The 22,403-nt window shown below is 53.9% G+C and overlaps 2 protein-coding genes across 7 annotated transcripts in view; one reads left to right on the top strand and one right to left on the bottom strand.

The window, feature by feature from the left end:
• The window catches only part of LOC122371468 (zinc finger protein-like 1 homolog), a 32,439-nt gene that overhangs the window by 6,742 nt on the left and 3,294 nt on the right, over positions 1 to 22,403 (bottom strand). The window contains exon 1 of one of the 6 annotated variants that reach the window (XM_043347814.1): positions 492 to 657. The exons of 3 other annotated variants lie outside the window; for them this stretch is intronic. The gene's annotated coding sequence lies outside the window, so the exon portion shown is untranslated. Of the gene's footprint in view, positions 1 to 423; positions 449 to 491; positions 658 to 22,403 lie in introns of those variants that run through there. 2 more of the 6 variants (XM_043347815.1, XM_043347811.1) reach the window with 2 other exon arrangements.
• On the top strand, positions 14,201 to 21,869 carry LOC122371476 (uncharacterized protein K02A2.6-like). The gene is made up of 4 exons (XM_043347829.1): positions 14,201 to 14,800; positions 15,089 to 17,269; positions 18,784 to 19,500; positions 21,864 to 21,869. The coding sequence occupies exons 1-4, from the start codon at positions 14,201 to 14,203 to the stop codon at positions 21,867 to 21,869; spliced, it is 3,504 nt and encodes a 1,167-aa protein (XP_043203764.1).

Below are 22,403 nucleotides of genomic sequence, written 5' to 3'. Positions count from 1 at the left end.
AAACATGTTCACATAGTCAAGTCGAGGAGTTAAAGTGAGTGCTAGCATAGCTATCTCAATAAGTGTTGACAAGCAAAGACAATAGGCCACAGCCAACCAGGTGACCCAAGTAAATAGTTCTTTATTTTTGCAGTAATATGACGAGGTACCCGCAAAAATTATTGAGAGCAATCTTGGGAATCAATTGTCAACTAGATCGAGGTACCTACTGATATGTTGACAATATAATGAAAAACGAAGTTTTACCAGATAAAATAATGCGTAGATACTTTCAGTAATTAAAGTCAGAGTGAATGTTGAATGAAATTAAGACGTCAATACCAATATTGGGCTGGTGAAGGTTCTGAGAAAATTGAGCTTTCGATTTGGATCAGGATATTGATATAGCATTCTGACATTTCAATTCGAATGAACGAAACCAACTTCTTAGCCAAAATCCTAAGTAGCCATCGCACCAAGTGTTATACACAAAAAAATGACATGCAACGTTCCTAACAGGGCACTAAAAAGTCCTTCACTCAAATAAAAAGTCCTAACTCTCAAGGCCGTACAAGAGAGGTAGAATCATCCCGCGATTTCCAATGGACCGGTCGCTAAGCATTAGCGTGACGTCACTGGTGGATGCCGCGCGGCGCCCGGCTCCAAGCTGTACGTCGGGTACATTTGGCACCGTATAGTTGATATTACTGAACGTAACGACAACTAATGACTCTTAATAACTTTCTTACTCACCTGAAGCTGATTTCCTTGCCGGTACATTGCCGACCCGAGCCCCAGGGTTGACAATCATGGGATATGGGTCGGATGGGCGACCTCGCGACGGGAGAAGGAACAATTGCAATTGCTGTGCCCGCACCGCCGATTGCATTCTCTATCTGCATCGGGGGGGGGGGGGAGCAGGGGGCACGTGCCCCCATCGGATCAGGGGGCCTCTCGGGCCCGAGGGGCCTTGCGACGCCAATTTGCGGCTAAGGGTCCACGCTGGCATCTTTCGACTCAGAAGGGCCCCACAGGGCTCTGAAGAACACCTTATGTGCTCCGAACTCCGAAGAGCCACACTTCTATCCATAAGAACCCCACACCTGCTTTTTAGTGTCCCTTGTCGGCCTTTGAGGGCCCCTTGCCGGCAGTGGCGGATCTAGGATTTGAGTTTAGGGGGGGGGGGGGGGCAAACATTGCGCCGCCAGGCAAGTCGGCGAGAATTTCAAACGTCCAGTCTTAGGAACTGTAGTTTCTGTATGTATTTCCACACGGTCGCTCACCCACCACGGGCTATCGCCGACCTCACACTGCCGCGGCCCGCGGCTCCCGTCCACCGCGTGTCGCACCGCGTGTCGCCGCCGGGGAGACACATGGCCGGCACATGGGCCCGCAGGGCCTCGGCTAACATGTTAACTGGTGGGCCAAATGGCCCACCAGTGACCCGAAATGGCCCACCAGCCTCAAAGATTTGGCCCACCAGTAATTTTCCGAAAAATCTAAGTTTTCACATTTTACACATTTCAAATTGAATTAGCAGATCTTATCGTACATTTTCAGGCTGTAAAATACACATCGGTGAAACATATTCTTGTGAAAAAAACTTCAACCTATTGTTTGCAATATCCTTGGGGTAAAAAGTGGACTACAGTACCCGCAACTTAAAAAAGAATGATCGTCGTTGCCCGCCTAATACCATCACCATTCCCGGTTTCTTGAGACAGCCGTAGCGTAGGTTAAAGGCAGGGGTGTCGTTTTCCGAAAATGATTGGTAGTGCCCAAAGGCGGCGGCTGGCCATATATGACGGGGCTTACAAGGTAGGGTACCCCCAAATCTGCCTTTCTCATCGGATTTCGGCCACTTATTTTTCGCCCTGGTCATTGACAAGACTAACCGAAATCTAAAAAAAACACAAAAAAAAAACTTTGGAAATCTGGGTCCACACCGGACGCCATGCACAAAACGTGCAGTTATATAGGCAATAGTGTCGGCGGAATGCACGCCATTCTGAAAGAGGCCCACATCGACTTAAAAGGACGGCTGTGCTGAAAGGGGACAGGAACAGCTTTGAAGGCCCAAGCCGACTAAAAAAGACGGCTGCGGGGCCAGGAACGGTTTTGAAGACCCACGCCAATTGAAGGGTTCGACAACTAACGAGGACTGGAAACACAACGATAGTTAGAAAGACCTGCTTGCCAAAATAAAAGGATGACAGTACGAGGGGCGTTCAGAAAGCTACGGGCCCGACCATGAAGGAGCAGAGAGATACAGCATCGACTCATTAGACCAAAAAGTTCATTTATTCAAATAAACACCGTTAAGACAAACACATTTCGCGCAGCGCTTCGCGAGAGCCCTCAAGGCCTCCATAACCAAGTGGGTTTTGGACCCATCCTGCACGTCCAAGACGGCTGATTTCGTCTCCCTGCTGTTAGGGAGGTTGCCGCTGCTAATTTTCTTATGTTGGGGAAGAGGTGGCAATCACTAACCAGAGTGTGCAAGGTTCGGAGAGAAAAAAGTGGATGCGACAACAACTCGAAGCTCATCGCTTCACTGTTCGTCATCCCGCCCATGTACGCAGGTGCGTGGTCGCGGATCAGGTGCACACTTTACGTCGGCTTCCCTATAGCCTCTCCTCGATGTTTATCGAATGGACGCACATCATCAATTGTGTGCCCCTGTTTTGGAAAGTTGACGAGCGGAGGGGGGTCGCATCGACCCCTCCCCCCTGCCAGGCCGTGTTATGAAAAATGCCCAGGGCGAAGGTTAACGCTTGGTGCCTTTTCTGCACTAACTACTAAGAAACGAATCACTGCTCTCTTCTGGGCGTCGCCCATCCTATCCGAAATGGCAAATTATGCTACGAATAGAAGCCCGAATCAATCACAGAAGAGACTTAATTAATGGCCACTTACTTAATTTGCGTAAGTGGACATCCCAATAACACATCATTTAACACACCGCCTTGCAGGCCAAAATTCCAACTCCTTCATTGTTCGGCCCGAAACTTTTTGAACGCCCCTCGTAGTTACGAGCTTCAGTTTTCGGGGTCTGATGCGGTAATGACCTGGCGTTGAACCCTGGGGAATCAGGCTGCATCACCCACTCAAATCAATATACCTATGGCCTATTCTGGAGCACCGCGGCACCTTCCGAAGTCGGTGTAGGGCCTCCAGCGGCTGGTGTGGAGACGGATTGGGGTCTATTAGGGGCGGTCGCGTGGTATGCGGGACTCAGAGGCAGTTATGGACCTCTATAACCAATTGCGTTTTCGAGCCTCTTAAAATCCATTAAGGACCGGAGTCCTAGACACGTGAAACCTCATTGTCAGCTACATGCACCTACTGTGGCTAGAACCTTATTTATGTACTTGCATATGTGCTTATTTAATATTTGCTTATCTGTTTATTTTGATTTTTTATCAACTGATAAGTGACAAAAGATTGGTAGGGCTCAGCGAACATTGGTAGGGCCCAAATAAGCATTGGTAAGGCTCGGGCCCTACCAGGCCTATACAAAACGACGCCCCTGAGTCTATTGTGAAACTTCGTAGGTAGGTAGGTAGGTAGGTACCCCATAACTTGAAATTACTTGACGTAATGACATGATGTGGAAAGTGAAAATGATACCTAGGTATTGATGGAAATTTATGGACTTAGGTACGCTACAAGAAGATTGAATTGGTCAACCAATTCAAATTCAATCTACTTGTGGAGTAAGTCTATAGATTTTCATCAATAGTTACCACTTACCATTGAAGTTACTTGCTATCATGTTGATTTTATACATAAGAACCTCATTCATTTTATTTGTATGACATGTTTGAATGCAATTTTCTCAATAAGTGAAGAAAAATGTTGGTAGTGCTCAACAACACATTGGTAGTGCTCAGCTGAACATTGGTAGTGCTCGGGCACTCCCAGGCCTATACAAAACGACGCCCCTGGTTAAAGGGACTATCCCACCTTCTAAAATGTTGTTAAAACCAGTTAAATTGTGCCCGACTTTATAGATTGGATGACCAGGAACACGGTTCTGGCATTTATTTTTCATTAAACATCTTAGGCTTCCCATATTCCAAACACAAACTTTCAAATATGTGACGTCACAGTCCAAAATTACCTCCTTCCCCAGGCCACATTACTGTCATAAAGCTGATTCTTTTTACTCTGTAGGCACCACAACAAAGTTCAGACCAAGTTTTAAGCGATTTTTCAACGAACAAACCCATTTAAATCAGAATGACTAAACGAGGTGACGTCACACTAACGGTCGCTCCATGTTGAAGATAGGGCCTTGTACAAGGCCCATTTTCAAATGAAGGGTCAAGGGAACGAATTTCTTCAACACCAAGAGGCCGCGGGGGTTGCAACCTAGATAGATAGTGGTTTCTGAACCTCGCCGCAAACTTGGCTATCTCAACTCAAACCCCATGTTAAAGGTGGGATAGTCCCTTTAAGCCTCAGTCACACTTCACCGGATTGGACTAACGAGTGGTTGCAGTCACATAAGCATCTGCCGCAGACCAGTCGGTTACAAGAAAAACTACGAATAAAGAACAGACCAGTTCAGACGGTCGGGGATAGGCCTGCGAGCGATCTCAGACGGCTCGCCGATAGACACGATACAAGCCAGAGTCAAACTAGAGGTAGTGTCGGCGACTTCCAGCCGATTGAAGTCTGCAAGCGATAATATACGTCTTCACGACCGGTATGATGCTTGCAGTCACACATCTGACCAGTCGGACGAATTTCGAACCGTTCACAGTCAGCGTTCCAAAAATTTCTCATTTGGGCTGAAGATGACACTCAAGAATAAGAATGGATAATTTTCCACTCTCACATTTTGGGTTGCTAGAATTTTCCACTCAGACACCCAAGGGAAATCTGAAGCTTGGGACACTGTTCACCAGAAGTGTTTAGTGTACATAACTTTTTTATAGAAAATATTAGGGTTGCGCAGTGCGCTTGGGCTAATTGAGTAAATTATTTTCCATGCGACACCAATAGGCCTAATGATCATTTTCAGAGATGTTGGGGTTGCTGCCCCCTTTTGGGGTTCCTGCTACAACCCACTTTATATAGGTATAAAGTTGCACTCGTGCTGTTCACAATTCCTCCCGATCTACTCGACAACGCCCGATCCCGTCCGACCGCTTTCGATTCTCCGACTCCGACTCTTCGACTAGTCGGCGAGCGATCCACTCAGGGCTCGCTGATTTTAACACCCGATCGGCCGTAAGTTATCGTCCAAAGTTTTATAATCTGCGTCAATATTTTGTGCATACTTGTGCGATTTTATGTGCACCCCGCCGGATTATCACCACTGAGAGGGTTGTGGGTCCGGGTGCCACTCTCTTCGTCTAGCATCATTTGGTCTAGTGCCTTTTGAGCTAGTGCAATTGGTCTAGTGCTTCAGCTGGTCTAGCGCCAGTTTGGCTAGTTTCGTTTGAGCTAGTGCCAAAGTGCCATTCATTTGAGCTAGTGCCTTTGGTCTAGTGCCGTAATTTCGTCTAGCTTTCAGCAGACTCATTTCCATGATGGAGGTGTATTATCATGCTTGGCACAATAATTAGACTCACGAGGAAAAGATTTTGCGGTTATTCTATTTTTTTACAGAACTTCACGAGGCAGCTTTCATTCCTTTTCTGTTTCGACTGAAACGAGGTAAATTTGTTGTGTGATAGACGCAAATTACGGGTTATCGGCTGTAGCTATGGAAATTTTTAGTCATCAAGGGGTGGGGACAAATTAAGCTTCGAAGGTTTTGTCTACCGAAAGAATACTTCAAATATTACCACTCAAAATTGGCGATGCGAAAACAAAGGATGTAAAGGATCTGTTTCAACATCATTACGATATCATACCGAAAGACAAGTTGTTACTAGGCAAATTCACAACCACCCCCCAGTTCCGGCAAGAGTTGAAGTTGTTTCGGCATTGGACAAAGCCATGGAACAGGCAGAAACGTCAAATTTGCGTCCAAGAAGAATTATAAGTGATATGAATTTGAGTAGAGAAGCCACAACAGAAGCTCCAACTAGAAAGACAATTTCGCAACGTATCCAAAGAAAACGAAAACATTCAGAAATCGGACATGAAGTAGCGCCACTCAACAGGTCAGGCATTATAATTCCAGAGAAGTACAAAACGACAAAACGGGGAGAAGAAGAGCATCGTTTCCTGCTGTATGACAATGAAGGTGATGGAAACGACAGACTGATAGTCTTTTCTTCCGAAGTCATGCTAGACGAATTAAGCAAAAATAACATTTGGATGATGGACGGAACATTCAAAGTGGCACCTACTTTATTTCTTCAGTTATATACCATACATGTTATCATTGGCGGGCCAAATGGACACGTCTTTCCTTGCATTTATGCCCTTTTGCCCAACAAAACTACTCAAACATATATAAAGCTTTTCCAAATTTTAAAGGATGCTCGCCCAAATCTTGCGCCTCATCTTTGCATCATGGACTTTGAGTTAGCTAGTAAGCGCGCTTTGTTAACTGAATTTCCTCAAGTGAGTGTAGCAGGCTGTTTCTTTCATTTAACTCAAGCGGTTTGGCGGAAAGTTCAGGGAGCTGGCCTAACGGAAAATTACATTAATCAACCGGAAGTTCGAGAAGCGGTGAAATCCCTCTGCGCTCTTGCCTTCCTTGACGTTGAAAATGTGAACGAAGCTTTTGAACAACTTCAAGAATATGTCGAGCAAATTGCCATCGAGGGATTAACAGACCTTTATGATTACTTTGAGGACACATATATAGGAAGGCAAGGGCGCAGAGGGGTTCGCCGAAACCCCCAAATTCCAAAAGAAATGTGGAATGTTAAGGAAAGGACCATATCTGGCATACCCCGAACAACCAACAAGCTTGAGGGATGGCATCGGGGGATACAGGCCATGCTGGATTCCCCCCATCCCTCCATCTTCCGTTGCTTCGCAGCGCTCCAGCGTGAAGAAAATTTACAAGTTAACGATCTTTTCAGGTTTAAGGCGGGTCATGACGTTCAAAAATCCAAGAGAACTGTTAAAAATATGAATAAACGCCTGACAACACTTATAACCAGACTAGCGGAAGGCACCATAGAGCGGGCGGAATTCCTTCGTGGCGTGGGATATGCTATCACACTGAACGTTTAAATCCGAAACATCAAGATTTGGGCGGGTTGCCTTTAAGGTTTGAAGAAACTCTATATATGTTTGTTCCGGCAAAAGGGCATCTGAACTAAGTACACCAACATCCGAACATCTGAAATCTGAAGTGTGTTATACATAATCGAACGAACGAAATATATACGACGAGACCGAACTTTTTCATGGTAAACATGGCCGAGCATCTCAGGGAACTATATATTTCAAATAAATTTCGGGAACTAGCACAAATGAACTAGACCAAATATGACACTAGCTCAAATGAAGCTAGCTCAAGTGGCACTAGACCAAATAAAGCACTAGACCAAATGAACTAGCCCAAACGATACTAGACCAACTGACACTAGTCCAAGTGGAGGGGACTCGTGGGTCCCTACTCTCTCCTCTCTCTGAAGAGTCGGGGGGGTCGAGCCCCGTTTTTTTACATTTTTTGAATGCCATCCTGACGTTTTTTGCAGAATAAAGTGGCCGAAATCTGGGGAGAAATCGAAACTTGGGGGGGGGGCTATGGCTACGAAGGTCAGTCCATGTCGCTGCCCAAGTGGCCCACCAGTCAAAATTCCTTAGCCGAGGCCCTGTGGGCCCGCGTCGGCCGAGTCCGACCCCAGCCCCGTCCACCCAGCCCGGGTCCGGGCCAGACCGATACAGTTACACACCCCCCTGATCTACAAGATCACAAATCCATAATCAACACAAAAATACACATAACATGACACAACATAACAAGGCGAGTACTTAATAATACACCGGTGTTCCATAGCGCTGTGCCGGGCGACTCTCCCGCTCGGTGCGCCGCAGGGTTCGTGGTGCAACGACTCCTGGTCCATCGTCATTGGAAACATCATTAGCACGAGTGCATTCAGTGCGAGGCGTGACATCAGACATGACACTCACTACGGGGCCAGGACTAGAATCAGCATTATGTGGCTGCGCGGATACGAAAAGTGGCAGCTCATTTTCGGCACCCTCTGTGTCGTCAACCAAATAGTAATCGCTCACGTTGACGGTGCGGTGTCGCAGGTTTCTAACATGATGAGGGGTGCCATCAACTACTACTACCTGTGGAGAAACTACTGAGGACACGACACCAGGTTCAGACACGTCCGTGCATCGCGTGCCACGGCGCCTGACCCACACAGCGTCACCAGGGGCGAACTCGCCCGTCCCGCGCGGCGCCGCCGGCTCCGAGCCGTCCGATCCCTCGCGGCCATTCCCACGGCCGTCCGTTCCCTGGCTGCGCCCTTGACCGTCACTGTCACCGACCGGCAGCTGGCGACCAGCTGACCCGACACAGTCGCGCACTGTGTAGCGATAAATCCGACCGACGGGGGCATCACTGGCGCTGTCGCTGTCGCGGGGCGACACATTGTAAAGATGCACGGCCTCTGGGATTGAGCATTGCTTTCGAGCGGCAATAACCTTAACTGTCCGGTGATGCCGTTCAACAATACCGTTACCGCCCGGCTCGTATGCTGCTCGGAACCGCAAAACCACGCCCCATTTCGCCGCGAACGCCGCATAATGTCGTCCACGAAACACAGTGTCATTATCACATAGAATCTCGCATGGCGCTCCACGTTCGCATAATATCGCTTCCAGATGCGACACAACATTTTCCGCGTCCGGCCGACGCAACTGCCGCCACAAACCGAAACGAGACGGACCGCAATCGATCACTGTCAGGTACGACTGATGCTGGTAGTGGGTGACGTCGATGGCCAGCCGTTGCCACGTCTCCGGTACCTCCAGCGATCCGTGACGCCAGGTGACCGGTGCCGGATCGATTGAGCGGCAGACATCACAGTGATGCACAACAGCACGCACCTGAGACCGAGTAATGGTAGGAGCGATGTCACGACGGGCGAAATACCAGGTGCGGCGAATCCCTGGGTGACCGGCGCGCTCGTGCAGCTGAGCAATAGAGGCGTCCACTGTTGCCCCGGTCGCCACCGCCGCTTCTGTGCCGGCGGCCACCGCCGCGCCGACCACCGCGGTCGCACCCGTGTCGGCGGCCACAGCCGTGCCGACTGCCGCTCCCGTGTCGGCGGCCACCGCCGTGCCGACTGCCGCTCCCGTGTCGGCGGCCACCGCCGTGCCGACTGCCGCTCCCGTGTCGGCGGCCACCGCCGTGCCGACTGCCGCGGGCCCTGATGCGTCATGCCTCAGCCACTCTTTCGGAACCCGTGTCAGGGCGTCTGCGCGATTTTCGTCTGACCTGACCAGGGTCACTGTCAGCACGAGACCCATTTCTTCCACCAGCTGGCGAATAAGGTCGACACGCCGCCGGATTAACATCTCGCCGTGTGCCTTAGTGCGGAGCCGGGCTCGCCCACTCAGAGCGTCGTCAATCCATCGATGGACTGTGGCAGAGTCAGTTCGCAGCTCAACAGTTCTCATCCCCCATGCGATGGCTAGGTTGATACCCTTCACAGCAGCATCCAGTTCAGCCATGTTTATGTGGGTAGAAGCAGCAGCTTCACGCCTCAGCCAGCAGGCATCCTCCACAGGGCCACCGTCTGCGGTCTCCAAAACAACGCCTGCGGCCAGCGAGCTGGCATCCGTCCACACCACGGCCGCGTCACCTGAGACACACCACACGCCGTGCGCCGGATCGTCACTGTTCACCCGTTCAGCCACATGATCGACCTGCGCCTGCAGCGTACGGTCCGCTGTCATGTCGTCCCAGCCGCGTGTCACAGCATTAGCACGGCGTTTGAGCCAGGCTGTAGCGGGACGCAGCCACCCACAGACCGGGAGGTGGGCCACCAGGCGACCGCACCAAGCAAACACGCTGCGGCGGGTCAGCGGGCTGGGCGGGGGGCCGACAGGGTTGTCTCGCTCCCAGTGCAGCTCGTCACGCAGTGGGCGAACTCGCAGTCCGAGCAGCCGCGCACCATCAGACACACGCTCAGGGGCCTTGCACTCGAGTCCATACCTGGCGAAATGACTGACAACCCGCTCCGCGCTCGCAATGTCCTCATCTACCAGCAAGTCATCCACATATGAGAGCACTGCACGCTGGATTTCAGGGTCCTGTGCCAGCACAGCACTGACGACCGCCTTCATGACTAGCGGCCCTAGGCTGAGTCCAAATCCAAGCCTCCCCAGATAGAAGCGCTGGCCACGAATCTCAACCGCTTGATACGGCCATAGACTTTCGTCGAGATGGATCTGAAGGTACGCCTTTTTGAGGTCAACGACCGCCACGTTTCTGCCGTGACGCCGCCACTTCCTCAGCTGATCGGCGCAGACATCTGCTTCAGCGGTGTGGGCGTTTAGGTGGCTGTTTAACTCCCGATAGTCCAGCACCGGCCTCACTTTCTCCTTATTCTTCTGTTGTACAGCCATCAGCGGTACGAGCCCTCGCGGTGGGCCGAGCCGCTGCTCGTCGTATGGCAGCAGCCAGCCGTTGCTGATCCATGTGTCCAGCTCCGTGTCAAATTCGTAGCGGGCGGACCGTGGCACGGAGTACTGGGGCACAGAGTTTTTCCAGGCACTCAGGGCCAGAGTTGTCCGCCCACTTCCAAGCCACAGTCCACTTTCGCTCTGCCGAGTCGAACCGCACACTAAAGTCCGGCGCGTCAACTTCGAGTGGTGCACGGGCAGCGGCTCCACAGAAGCGGACTTGAGACGGTGACTGCACACTGACACCCCCCAGGCTAGAGATGCCAGACATGCCGATAATTAGTTCCACTCCCAGGGGCCGCTCGCTCACCACCAGCACACTCACTCGGGCCCGCTGCCCGGTCACAGTCACCACGTCAGCACTGCCCGAGCCAGTGCACTGAAACTCGTCACCGCTCATCGTCGTCACCGAGACAGGTCCACGCTGCCATTGTTCGCAGAACGGTGCATAAATGATGTTATCGGTGCAGCCGGTGTCGATTAGCGCTCGACAGTCTCGCCCGTTGACTCGCAGTTGCACGACTGGCAGAGCGCCGCTCAGTGCTGCACGCGAGAGGACGCCGGCGCTGACTCGTCCTCTCCTCCGTCGTTTCCCGCAGCTCGGCGGGGGCATGAGGAGGACATATGGCCTATATCACCGCATGCCCAGCAGCGCCACGGCCGGCTGGCCCGGCGCGACGGTCCCTCCTGCGCTGACAGCCGCTGACGGGAGGGGGCGGGGGCGAGGGGTGCCGGCCCGGCCGCCGCCGCCGCCGCCGCCGCCGCCGCCACGCGCTCGTCGCTGAGCACAGCTCTGGCGCGCGCCAGCACACTGGCAAGGTCGAGCCCTTCCGCTCTAGACCCAGCCCGCACCATCTGCCGAACAGACTCGGGCAGACCTGCTACAAAAGCGCAGGTCAGCGCACGCTCCGGTACGCCACCAAACAGCTGTGCCAGCCGCTGAAGGTCCGCCAGAAACACATCGGCTGACTCTCCACTGCGGAGTCTTCGGGTGGTGAAGGCCTCGTATGCTGCATGCTGATCAAGCGCAAAAGCCTGGTACAGGCCTGCGCGTATGGCCGCCAAACTGCCACGGCTTTCGTCCGGCAGCTGCGCCCACACGGCGAAGGCTCCGCCGGTCAACCGGAGTGGGATGATCGCTGCTGCATCCACTCCGCGGTGCTGGCAGAGCAGCTCCGCTCTGCCCAGCCATTCGACCACATCGCCGGTCCCATCGAATTCGGCGATCACACGCGCGTCGAATGCGACACTGGGCGCCACCACCACGGTCTGTCCACTCGAGTCCACTCCTTTCACGTCTACAGTCCCACTGCCGGTCTTGTTGGCCATTTTTCGCAATGCCGAAATAGCTTGTAGTTTCTGTATGTATTCCCACACGGTCGCTCACCCACCACGGGCTATCGCCGACCTCACACTGCCGCGGCCCGCGGCTCCCGTCCACCGCGTGTCGCACCGCGTGTCGCCGCCGGGGAGACACATGGCCGGCACATGGGCCCGCGTCGGCCGAGTCCGACCCCAGCCCCGTCCACCCAGCCCGGGTCCGGGCCAGACCGATACAGTTACAGGAACAAAAAAAAAACGAGCTACCCCTATTTTTCTCCTCGGATTTCGGGAATTATTATTTTTTTGATTTTTTACATTTTTGTCAGTCCGGCCAAGCCAGGGCAGCGCAAAAAAAAATTTGCAGCCACCCTGACCCCGGGAGATAGTTAGAGAATAGCTCACCGGCGCTATGGACGGTCCGTCCTCTACCTCAGACTCAGACTCAGACTCAGACGTGTATTAAGGAAATCCACTAAAAGCGGCTATTACATCCTCTCGTCAAAAATTAAAACGGTGGTTTCAAAGTCAAGATAAAGAGAGACAAGCATCACAATCACACTCGCATACATCATAGTCAAGATAATACAAGAAACATAGATACAGACAATACCAGCACACATACACACCAGATGGTTAGCTCAACGTCAGGTTGGATCCGTCAGCAGCCGCATGAGGCGGTGCTTAAAAACAGGCACCGGGAGCCCGAGCAAATCGGGTGACAGGCGGTTGTAAAGAACCGGACCACGGCTGATGAAGCGCCTCTTGCCTGCTTCGGTTCTAGATCGGAGCACATATAGTGAGTGGTCCTGTCGGGTCACCCTAGCTTGCGCTCCTAGTGAGATCCTCACTCAAAGTTTGATAAATCGCCCGATGAATTAGAATCCGACCCCTAAGCACAATGACATAGGCAAGCACCTCTCTAAAACACACCATACAGCGATTCTTTTAGAGATGTCGCTTCAGAAAATGCTGCAAGGTCTTCCTCTACTGTTTATCGATTCGCAACAGGTGCTACAAGTTCTATATCTTCAAAGGAAATGGCAACTAAAGACCTAAGAGCAGTGGGCAAGGGGCAGAAGAAGCTGAAGTTAAGGGCGAGTGGTGTTGATAATTAAACGTGTCAATACTATTAGCCATTTTACGCTCTAAACAAACGAAAAAATACACTTTGGTGTTTGTATGGAAGTTTTCATGGGTTGCATTTCAGTCAGATTTTATAGGCTTTGAGTATTTTTGTATATCCCAGTATACATGTCACTGAGCATGCGCGATGACCTTCACGCCTGAAATGTCACCAATCTGGTCATAATTATTGGCACCAAAGCTCTCAGCCAAAAAAGTTTCGTTGCACTCCATTCATGGGCGAATTGGCGGGACTCAAGAGGATATGTAGATGGGAGGCAAGACTGGCAAAAAAGGCTTAAATCAAGGCGTCAAAAGCTCACAAGGCCCATAGCCAACGCAAGAGATGTTGAGAATTGTGTGGTGTCGCGAGCTGCTCCCCCTGCCCGGGGGCCTGGCGACGCCACTTGCTCCCCCTGCCCGGGGGCCTGGCGACGCCACTGGCGGCGCCGGCGCGCGCGGGGTTCGGGAGAGTCGGCCGCCGGCCCGCGCGGAGTGCGGTTGCTGCAGGAGCGATCGGTGTTTGGCGCTCTGGGAAGTTTAACGCCATGCGGCTTTGGTTGTGAATAAAGAACTCACGTTACAACATCCTGGCGACAAGGATGACATGCAGCTGACATGCCAGACGTCAGTTGTGACTGTGAGTCGCGCGAGTGGTGACGGCCGGGATTCGGGCGCGAGCGAGTGGGCACTGAGGACGGACGGTAAGATGCGGAGCGAAACGGTTGCTAAATTGAAATGCTTAGTGCGGCTTAGTGCTTAGTTTTTTTTTTCGCTGCTGCATGTGTTCGTTGGTTCGCCCGTCGCCCGGCGGCGATACGCGCGCGGCGTGCCGTTTTTTTTGCCCGATGGCCGATCGTGGTGGCAGCCATGTTGCGCAGCGGACGGCGGCGCTGGCGTTGGCGGGCCGCGCTGTGATTGGACCGGCCGGTGGTGACGTCAGACGGGCACGACGCGTGTGATTGGCCGAGACTCACCGCTCGGTGACGTGACTGTGGCGTCACGGTCACGTGACTCCCCCGCTCGGGAAAGCGCGGGAAACCGTTGCGGCGGCCGCGGCGGCGGCAGAGTGCGGCAGAGTGGGAAGAGAGGAGCGGAGTGCGGTGACGGCCGGGTGCGTCGAGTAGACCGGGATACGCGGTGACGGCCGGAGTTCGCGGCGGCGGTCGGGGTTTTGAGCGATCGGGGCAGTGCAGCGCAGCCCTCGATCAAGATGAACAGCACGGGACTGTCGATTCCGGCGGTGGAGCCGTTTCGGCAGGGCGACGACTTCGGCCGATGGTTGCGCGGTGTCGAGCGTTACCTGTGTGCGGTCGGGATCCAGGAGGCCGACCGGAAGTGTGCGGTGCTGTTGCACCTAGTCGGGCCGGACGTTGCCGACCTCAGCGAGACGCTGCCGGAGGAGACGAGCGAGACGGCCAACAGCTTCGAGCGGCTCACGGGGAAGCTGACGGCCTACCTGTCTCCGGTCAGGAACGCGGTGGCAGAGCGCTCTCTGTTCCACGGGATGCAGATGGAGCCTGAAGAAGACCTGGAGAGGTTCCTGGGTCGCCTGCGAGCGCAGGTCGTGCGCTGCGGCTATGCAGCCACTGAAGTGGACCGGGAACTGCGCGATCGGTGCGTGCTGGGGAGCCGAGCCGATCTGCGGGCCAAGCTGGTAAAGCTGGCCGCCTCGAAGGGCGACGGTTTGACCCTGGCCGAGGTACGGCAGACGGCACGCGCGCACCGCGATATGGAGCAGCTCGGTGCTCAGCTGGGCGGCACGCGGTTGGCCGAGGCACCGGCAGCAGACGCCGAGGGAGCCGTCAATGCCGTGAGGTCGCCACAGTCACGGCTCGGAACCTGCTTCCGCTGCGGTGCTGCTGGTCATTGGCAGCGCGACTGTCCAGCGGCCGGAGCTGTGCCGCGTGCACGAGACAGTCACCGTGTACGCGACAGCCACCGTCCGGCTGGCCGAGCGGCCAGCGGCGGGCGCGTAGGAACGACCGGCGCACGAGGTCAGGCTGGCACGCCGGACAGGAAGAGCAGTGACGGCCCGGTCAGGCTCCGGCGATGCTTCAAGTGCGGCTCCACCGGGCACCTGAAGGCGGCATGTCCGCAGCGGCGGGTGCGGCTGGTGGCTGCGGAGGAGGAACAGACGGACGGCGACGGCGACGCGTGGCTGGTGAGCTCAGTCGGCGGCGACGCGTGGCTGGTGAACTCAGTCGAAGCCAGCGCCGCGAAGCCGGAAATGAAGACGGTGACGGTGAACGGCCAGCAGCTGACCATGGTCGTGGACACGGGGAGCCCGGTGTCGCTGGTGAGCGTGGAGACAGCGCGGCAGCGGGGGCTTCTGCAGCAGCTGGACCCGTGTGACCTGCGCCTGACCTCGTTCACAGGTCAGGCCATTCCCTTGAGAGGGGAGGCGCTGGTAAGCGTCACGGCGTCAGGAAGACCCGCGACCCGTCTGCGGCTGGTGGTGACCGGGTTTGGACCCCACCGCCCGCTGATGGGACGCGAGTGGCTGCAAGCGCTTGGTCTGATGACGTCACCGGCTCGGGTATGCCGCGTGCAGCCGGCGCGGACGCTCGAAGGCGTGCTGGAGAGGCACTCGGCGGTCTTCAACGAGGAGCTGGGACGCATCCCGATCAAGGTGGGACTGCGGCTGAAGTCGGACGCCAAGCCGGTGTACCGACGGGCGCGTCCGGTGCCGTTCGCCCTGCAGGAGGCGGTGGACCGCGAACTGGACCGTTGGGAGGAGCAAGGGATCGCCGAGAAGGTGCCTCCTGGACACTTCTCCGGATGGGGTACGCCGCTCGTACCCATCCCCAAGAAGGACGGCGTGCGGCTGTGCGCGGACTATCGGATCACGGTGAACCCGCAGCTGCAGCCTCTGAAGTATCCGATGCGCACACCGGAGGAGTTATTCGCCAGCATCCGAGGGAAAAAGTTCTGCAAGCTGGACTGCAGGAACGCCTATCTCCAGTGCGAGCTGGACGAAGAGAGCCGAGAGATGACCACCGTGACCACACACCGTGGTGCGATGCGGATGAACCGTCTCCCGTACGGGATCAGCACCTGTGGAGCGCAGTTCCAGGCGATCATGGACCAGGTGCTGGATGGTCTTCCAGGAGTCGTCTGTTACCTGGACGACGTGCTGATCGGCGCCGACAGCGACCGTGAGCTGATGGACAGGCTGGACCGGGTGCTGGAGCGGCTGAAGGACAACGGCGTCCGCCTCAAGAAAGAAAAGTGCCAGTTCGGAGTCCGAGAAGTGGTGTATCTCGGTTGGCGACTGTCTGAGGCGGGTCTGCGCCCAGTGCAAGAGAAGATGGCGGCCGTCACAGCAGCACCTGACCCTCGGAACGTGCAGGAGCTGCGATCTCTGATCGGGTCAGTCAGTTATTATCAGCGGCTGCTGCCCAACCTGTCTACCGTGCTAGCGCCGCTCTACGCGCTACTGAAGACGGGCGTCAAATGGGCATGGACGGCGGAGTGCGCCGCGGCAGTGCGCCGTGTGAAGGACATGCTGTCCACGGCGCCGGTCCTGATGCGGTACGACCCCGTGCTGCCGCTGCGGCTCGTCACGGACGCCAGTGCGACAGGAGTCGGAGCGGCTCTGATGCAAGTGACGCCCGAGGGGCTCGAGAGGCCGGTACAGTACGCCTCCCGAACGCTCACTCCGACGGAGAGGAAGTACGCCCAGGTGGAGAGGGAAGCCGCAGCCGTCTCGTTCGGAGTGCGGCGGTTCCACCAGTTCCTGTTTGGTCGGCCGTTCACCCTGGTGGTCGACAACAGGACGCTCTCCAGGATCCTGAACCCGGACCGTGAGCTGCCCTCTCTGGCGGCGGCTCGCATGCAACGGTATGCGCTGCAGCTCGCGGCGTACCAGTACAAGATCGAGCTGCGCCGGACGGAGGACATGAGGCTGGCGGACACGATGTCCCGTCTGTCGGTGCCGGACGAGGCGGAGAACCAGCTGTCGGCAGAAGAGGAGGCGGCGTACGGCGGAGGCGGCGTAATGTTCATCGCCGAACAGGGGCCGTGTTTGACCGCGCAGCATATAGCAGTGGCCACGCGCCGAGACCCGGTGCTCGCCCGCGCTCTGGCGGCGGTGCGATCGGGCTGGCCGGCGGTGGTGGACCCGGACCTGGCTCCCTTCAAGAATCGCCGAGAGGAGCTGACGACCGAGGCCGACTGTCTGCTCTGGGGCGGCCGAGTCGTCATCCCGAGCAACCTGCGCGACACCGTCAAGCGGGAGCTGCATGAGGGTCACTTCGGCTGCACTCGCATGAAGCAGCTGGCGAGGCGCTTTGTGTGGTGGCCGGGACGCGTATTCGCCAATTGTATTACACGAATCGGCCCATCAACTAGCGACATCTCTAGTGCGACGTCATAGCCATCCGCCGCGACAATGCATGCATTGAGGCTAGATTTGAGTTGAGGCTTTTTTTGCAATTGTATATGGCAATCAAATATGTATGTGTCGCCGTAGCCGAGTGGTTAGAGTCTCGGTGTGGTGGACGAAAGGTTGGTGGATCGATTATTGCTTTAGCGGTTCTTTTCTCTTAAAAAGAAGTCGGTCGTAGACGCGCATTTTTGGCCCCTACGTTCGCACGCCAATATCGTACGCCCAATAAATCTCTGACAAGTATTCATCTGATTAAGGAATAAGTTGCAAAAGAACTGCAGTTGCAGTCTATACCTGAACTACCAATTTTGTTACGGCACTGTCGATATTCGTCAAAGTCGGAAGAGCTATTATGAAACACACTCGAATGACAACGGATTCCTGTATTATTTCATCGATCAGATAAGACATGTATAGAGATAAATTGATAACAGCCCGCCGTGAGCATGCAACTTAACAACCAGTCCCAAGTTATCTTCATAAACGTCTAATATAGATCTTTTTGACTTTAACTAGATTCCAAGTAAGGGGACTAGGTATCCCCCTGGCGGCTGAAATGTAAAAGTTATAGTTAGGGCATAGCTCCTATAGATGACGCTCTGACGGCTGAAAACTGATGATCTCGTCCCGTGATTACGCTAACAGCTATGCCGAACTTTTTTGTGCATGGTGATTCTTACACGAAAAGCTATCTAATAGCCTGCTTACCAGCGTGCGATTTTTACTTTTCATCTTAGTTTTCGCTACTTTTAGGTACTTTACCTTGCCAAGTGCTCACCTACTTTCAAAAGGTCAGCGCCGCCCCTGTCAATGCTGCGTGCTATCACCCATTGGCAGTGAGAAATATTGATCAATGTGAATGAATGGCCATCGCCCAGCACCATTTGTCTTTCCATTGGCTACGTTCGCATAGTATGCACTATGCATTAGTGATGTTAATCACAGAAAATCAGAACACCGCTACCAAACCAAATACAAACAAAGACCATTGGAAAATACCGAAACCGAACCAATCGGTTGGACTGCAAATATCTATCTTATGCAACATATTCATTAGAAGAATGCCTACGTCTGATTTCTTGGGTGCGCGCCGTTGCAAATGTATAAAAAACGCACAATGACAGATGACACGAAAATCGAAGTCGCCGAGTGGATTCGAACCACCTACCTCTGAATCACCAGTCAGATAGTCTAACCACTTCGCCACGGCGACATCATATTATACGCAGCTTAAATGTCATTAATTTAAAACCTAGCTTCAATAGACGGGCGAGGACCGAAAGTATGACGCCACGCTGACGTCACTCAGGAGGCACGCTATTGGTCGGCCGATTCGTGTAATACAATTGGCGAATACGCGGCCGGGACTCGATGCTGAGCTGGAGGCGCTGGCTCGCGGGTGTCAGGCGTGCGTCTCAAAGCGAGCTGAGCCGCCGCAGGCGACACGGCACCCGTGGGAGCCGACGGACGGCCCGTGGCAGCGGGTGCACGCCGACTTTGCTGGGCCGATGCTGGGCCATTCCTTTTTGATAATGGTCGACAGCTACACAAAATGGATCGAAGCTGTGCCGATGAAGACGACGACGGCGGCCCGGACGGTGGCCGTGATGCGCGATATTTTCGCCCGTCTGGGACTGCCAGTGCAACTGGTGACCGACAACGGCCCGCAGTTCGCCAGTCAGGAGTTCGCGGCGTTTGTGCGGTCAAACGGCATTCGTCACACTCGTGTCGCGCCGCACCACCCCTCGTCAAACGGACTGGCGGAGAGAGCAGTCGGCACCGTCAAGAACGCGCTCCGAGTCTGCGCGGCGGCCGGTGGGGGAGTGGACCTCTCTCTGTCACGCGCGCTCCTGGCGTACAGAGTGACGCCCCACGCCGCGACTGGACGGACTCCCGCCGAGATGCTGTTCGGTCGGAACCTACGAACTCGGATGAACCTCATGGTTCCGAGCGCCGAGACAGCTCTGCAGGCGGCTCGGGACCGGCAGCGTGAGACGGCCGGCGGACGGAGCAGGGAATTCGCCGTGGGAGCTACAGTGTGGGCCCGCTCGTATGACGGTCGTCAGAAGTGGGTCCGCGGCACGGTGGTCGCCCGCCCTGGTCCCGTGTCGTATGAAGTGGATGTGGGACACGTAATCTGGTCGCGCCACGTTGACCAGCTGTTGGCGGCGGCGGCTGACCCAGGGAACAGCGCCGGCGGTGACGTCAGAGCGACGACCAGCGGTGACGTCAGAGCGACCACCGGCGGTAGTGTCCGAGCGGCGACCCGTGGTGACGTCAGAGCGGCGACCGGCGGTGACCGGGCTGGTGGCGCCGGCGGCAGCGCCGGGCGCCCTGTCGGAGACGATCGCGCCAATGGCCTCGGTGACGGCAGCCCCGCCGGCGTCGCCGGTCAGGCCTGTGACCGGGGAGCAGTCGGCCTCGGCCGTGCCGGTGATCTCGGCGGCGGCGGTGATGCCGGTGACCCCGGCGGCGACGGCCGTGCCGGTGACCGCGGCGGCGGTGGTGATGCCGGTGACCCCGGCGGCGACGGCCGTGCCGGTGACCGCGCAGTGTCAGAAAAGTGGCCCGTTTCTAAGTTTTCTTGAACTCGGAAGATTTGTTCTGCGAAAAGTCTTGACTAAAGTAAAGCAATTTTTGTTCTGTGAGCAAACGTTCCCTAAACAGATGGCCAATGATTTTTGTGTAACAATGTACTTTTTCTTCTTCAGCAGATTTAGTCATCTCTCTCCAGTCTCCATGGCTACTGAATGAAGACCTGGACTCCTGAATAGAATGCAGTACAAACTACTGACCTACTCCCAAGAACCAGCACCGCCTGCTACTCTAAGTTCACCAGCTGACAGCTGTTGGCAAAACTTTCACTGGTAACCTTGTCCCTCACAATAACTGGTATTAGATTGGCAGCCTGAAGCCCATCAACTGTGATGTGTTATGAACAGGTGATCTGTGAATGGTGATCACACAGTGTGTGCGTGCATTAACAATTAATCCTGTATTTTTTTAATAAAAATGTTGAAAATATTGTCACTCTTTCAACATCTGGTTCAACATGTATGATATGAATGAAGGACTACACAGCATGCAGGAGCTGGAAATGGGCAATGCCCCAATGGATATGCAGACTTAACGTAATCAGGTGAGATAAACCTGAAAAGCTCGATTTCATATCCATATTAGCATGCAGTGCCTACAAAGTAGTGAATGCTTTAAAAAAAACTTAGCTGACAGGCAACAGCAGTTCAAGTTAATAACGTAGTCAGGTGAGATAAACCTGAAAAGCCTGATTAATTTACACGTACACTGGTCTGAGAAACAACACTACCAAGCTAGTGAGTAGTAAATGGGCAATGCCCCAAATGGATATGCAAACTTAACATAGTCAGGTGAGATAAACCTGAAAAGCTCAGCTTGATTAATTTACATGTACACTGTTCTGAGAAATGACACATATACCAAGCTAGTGAGTAGTAAATGCTATCAGAAAATTATGGGTACTGGATAAGCATATTACCCATAATACCTATATCAGCACAACCAATCCTACCTTTAAAATCACCTTCTCACACAAATCAAACCAAGGCCCTACATCAATATAGGAAATCACAAAAATAACACGCGAGTCATATAGGAGACGAGTCATGAGTCTTGGCCTTTTGACGTCTAAAACACTGCCATCACCGCACCAACAAGTTCGCTACCCGCCCGGCTCCCTTCATAATGCAACCGGGCGCAAACTTGTTCTGGATTCTCATGTGCGTGAAGTTACCTTACCTTACCTTACCTTAGAAGTACACGGAATTTTGAGGCCAAGTAGCAGGCCTATTGGACCGGATCATTACTTTAAACTCGCTCTGTTTCTATTGATCGAAGACTGATGAATATTGGATGTTTTTCCAGTGGGAGTCGAGTCGGGACTTGAAGGCATTGACAGTAGGTGCGGATACAACAGAGGGAGGCAGGCCGTTCCAGCTGTTGATTGCTCTGACTCCCAGAAAGTTCCTCCTCGCTCTTGATCTTGATCTTGGCTTGTGGAGCTTCAAATGATGGCCTCGAGTAATCCTGGAGCTTGCCAATGGAAGGAGACCTGGGCGCACATCGAGGGAGCCCCGGAGTATCTGGAAGACCGTTATCATGTCTCCTCGTAGGCGTCGATACGTAAGTGAGGGCAGGTCCAACTCCCTGAGTCTCTGCGAGTATGGCTTGGGCCGTAGTTCACGGACCAGCTTGGTAGCACGTCTCTGGACTCTCTCTATCTTCTTTTGGTCTCCCTTCGATGGCGGTCCCCATATACTGTTACCATATTCCAGGTGAGGTCTTATCAAGGTCCTGAACAACACAGTAAGCATGTCTTTGCTAAGATTTCCAAACGATCTGCGGATGATTCCGAGGAGCTTGTTTGCTTTGGCCACAACCCTTGCTGTCTGAACATGAAACTTCATTGCACTGTCTATTGTCACGCCTAAGTCCTTTTCTTCGTCAACAGCAGTGAGGTTTGATTCAAACATTTTGTAGCTGACACAGGGGTTCCTGGGACCCATGTGGAGCACCTTGCATTTGTCCAAGTTGAGTGGGAGTCTCCAGCGTTGTGACCACTCAGCTACTTTGTCGATGTCTTCTTGAAGTCGAAGTCTATCACTGGGGGACTGAACAGGACCGAACAGCTTGGAGTCGTCCGCGAAAATCTTGATATGACTTTCAAGATGGTCAGGCATGTCATTGATGTATATGAGAAATAACAAAGGACCCAGTACGGAACCCTGAGGAACACCACTTTTCACCTTAGAGCTGCTTGACAAGGCGCCTTCGACCAGGACCTGCTGGGTGCGATCAGACAGGAATGCTTCGACCCATTTCAACACCCTTCCATCAACACCATAGTACTTCAGCTTAGAAAGAAGAAGACCATGTGGGACCGAATCAAATGCCTTGCTAAAGTCGAGGTAAATGGTGTCGACAGGCTGCCCAGAGTCTATTGCTCGCGTCCAGTCATCCATAGCTTCAAGGAGCTGGGTTGTACAGGACC

The sequence above is a fragment of the Amphibalanus amphitrite genome, unplaced genomic scaffold (assembly GCF_019059575.1).
Source record: "Amphibalanus amphitrite isolate SeventyFive unplaced genomic scaffold, NRLGWU_Aamphi_draft 001247F_arrow, whole genome shotgun sequence".
Classification (NCBI taxonomy): Eukaryota; Metazoa; Arthropoda; class Thecostraca; order Balanomorpha; family Balanidae; genus Amphibalanus; species Amphibalanus amphitrite.
The sequence above is the reverse complement of the archived record's forward strand: the minus strand, read 5'-3'. Positions and strand labels throughout refer to the sequence as shown.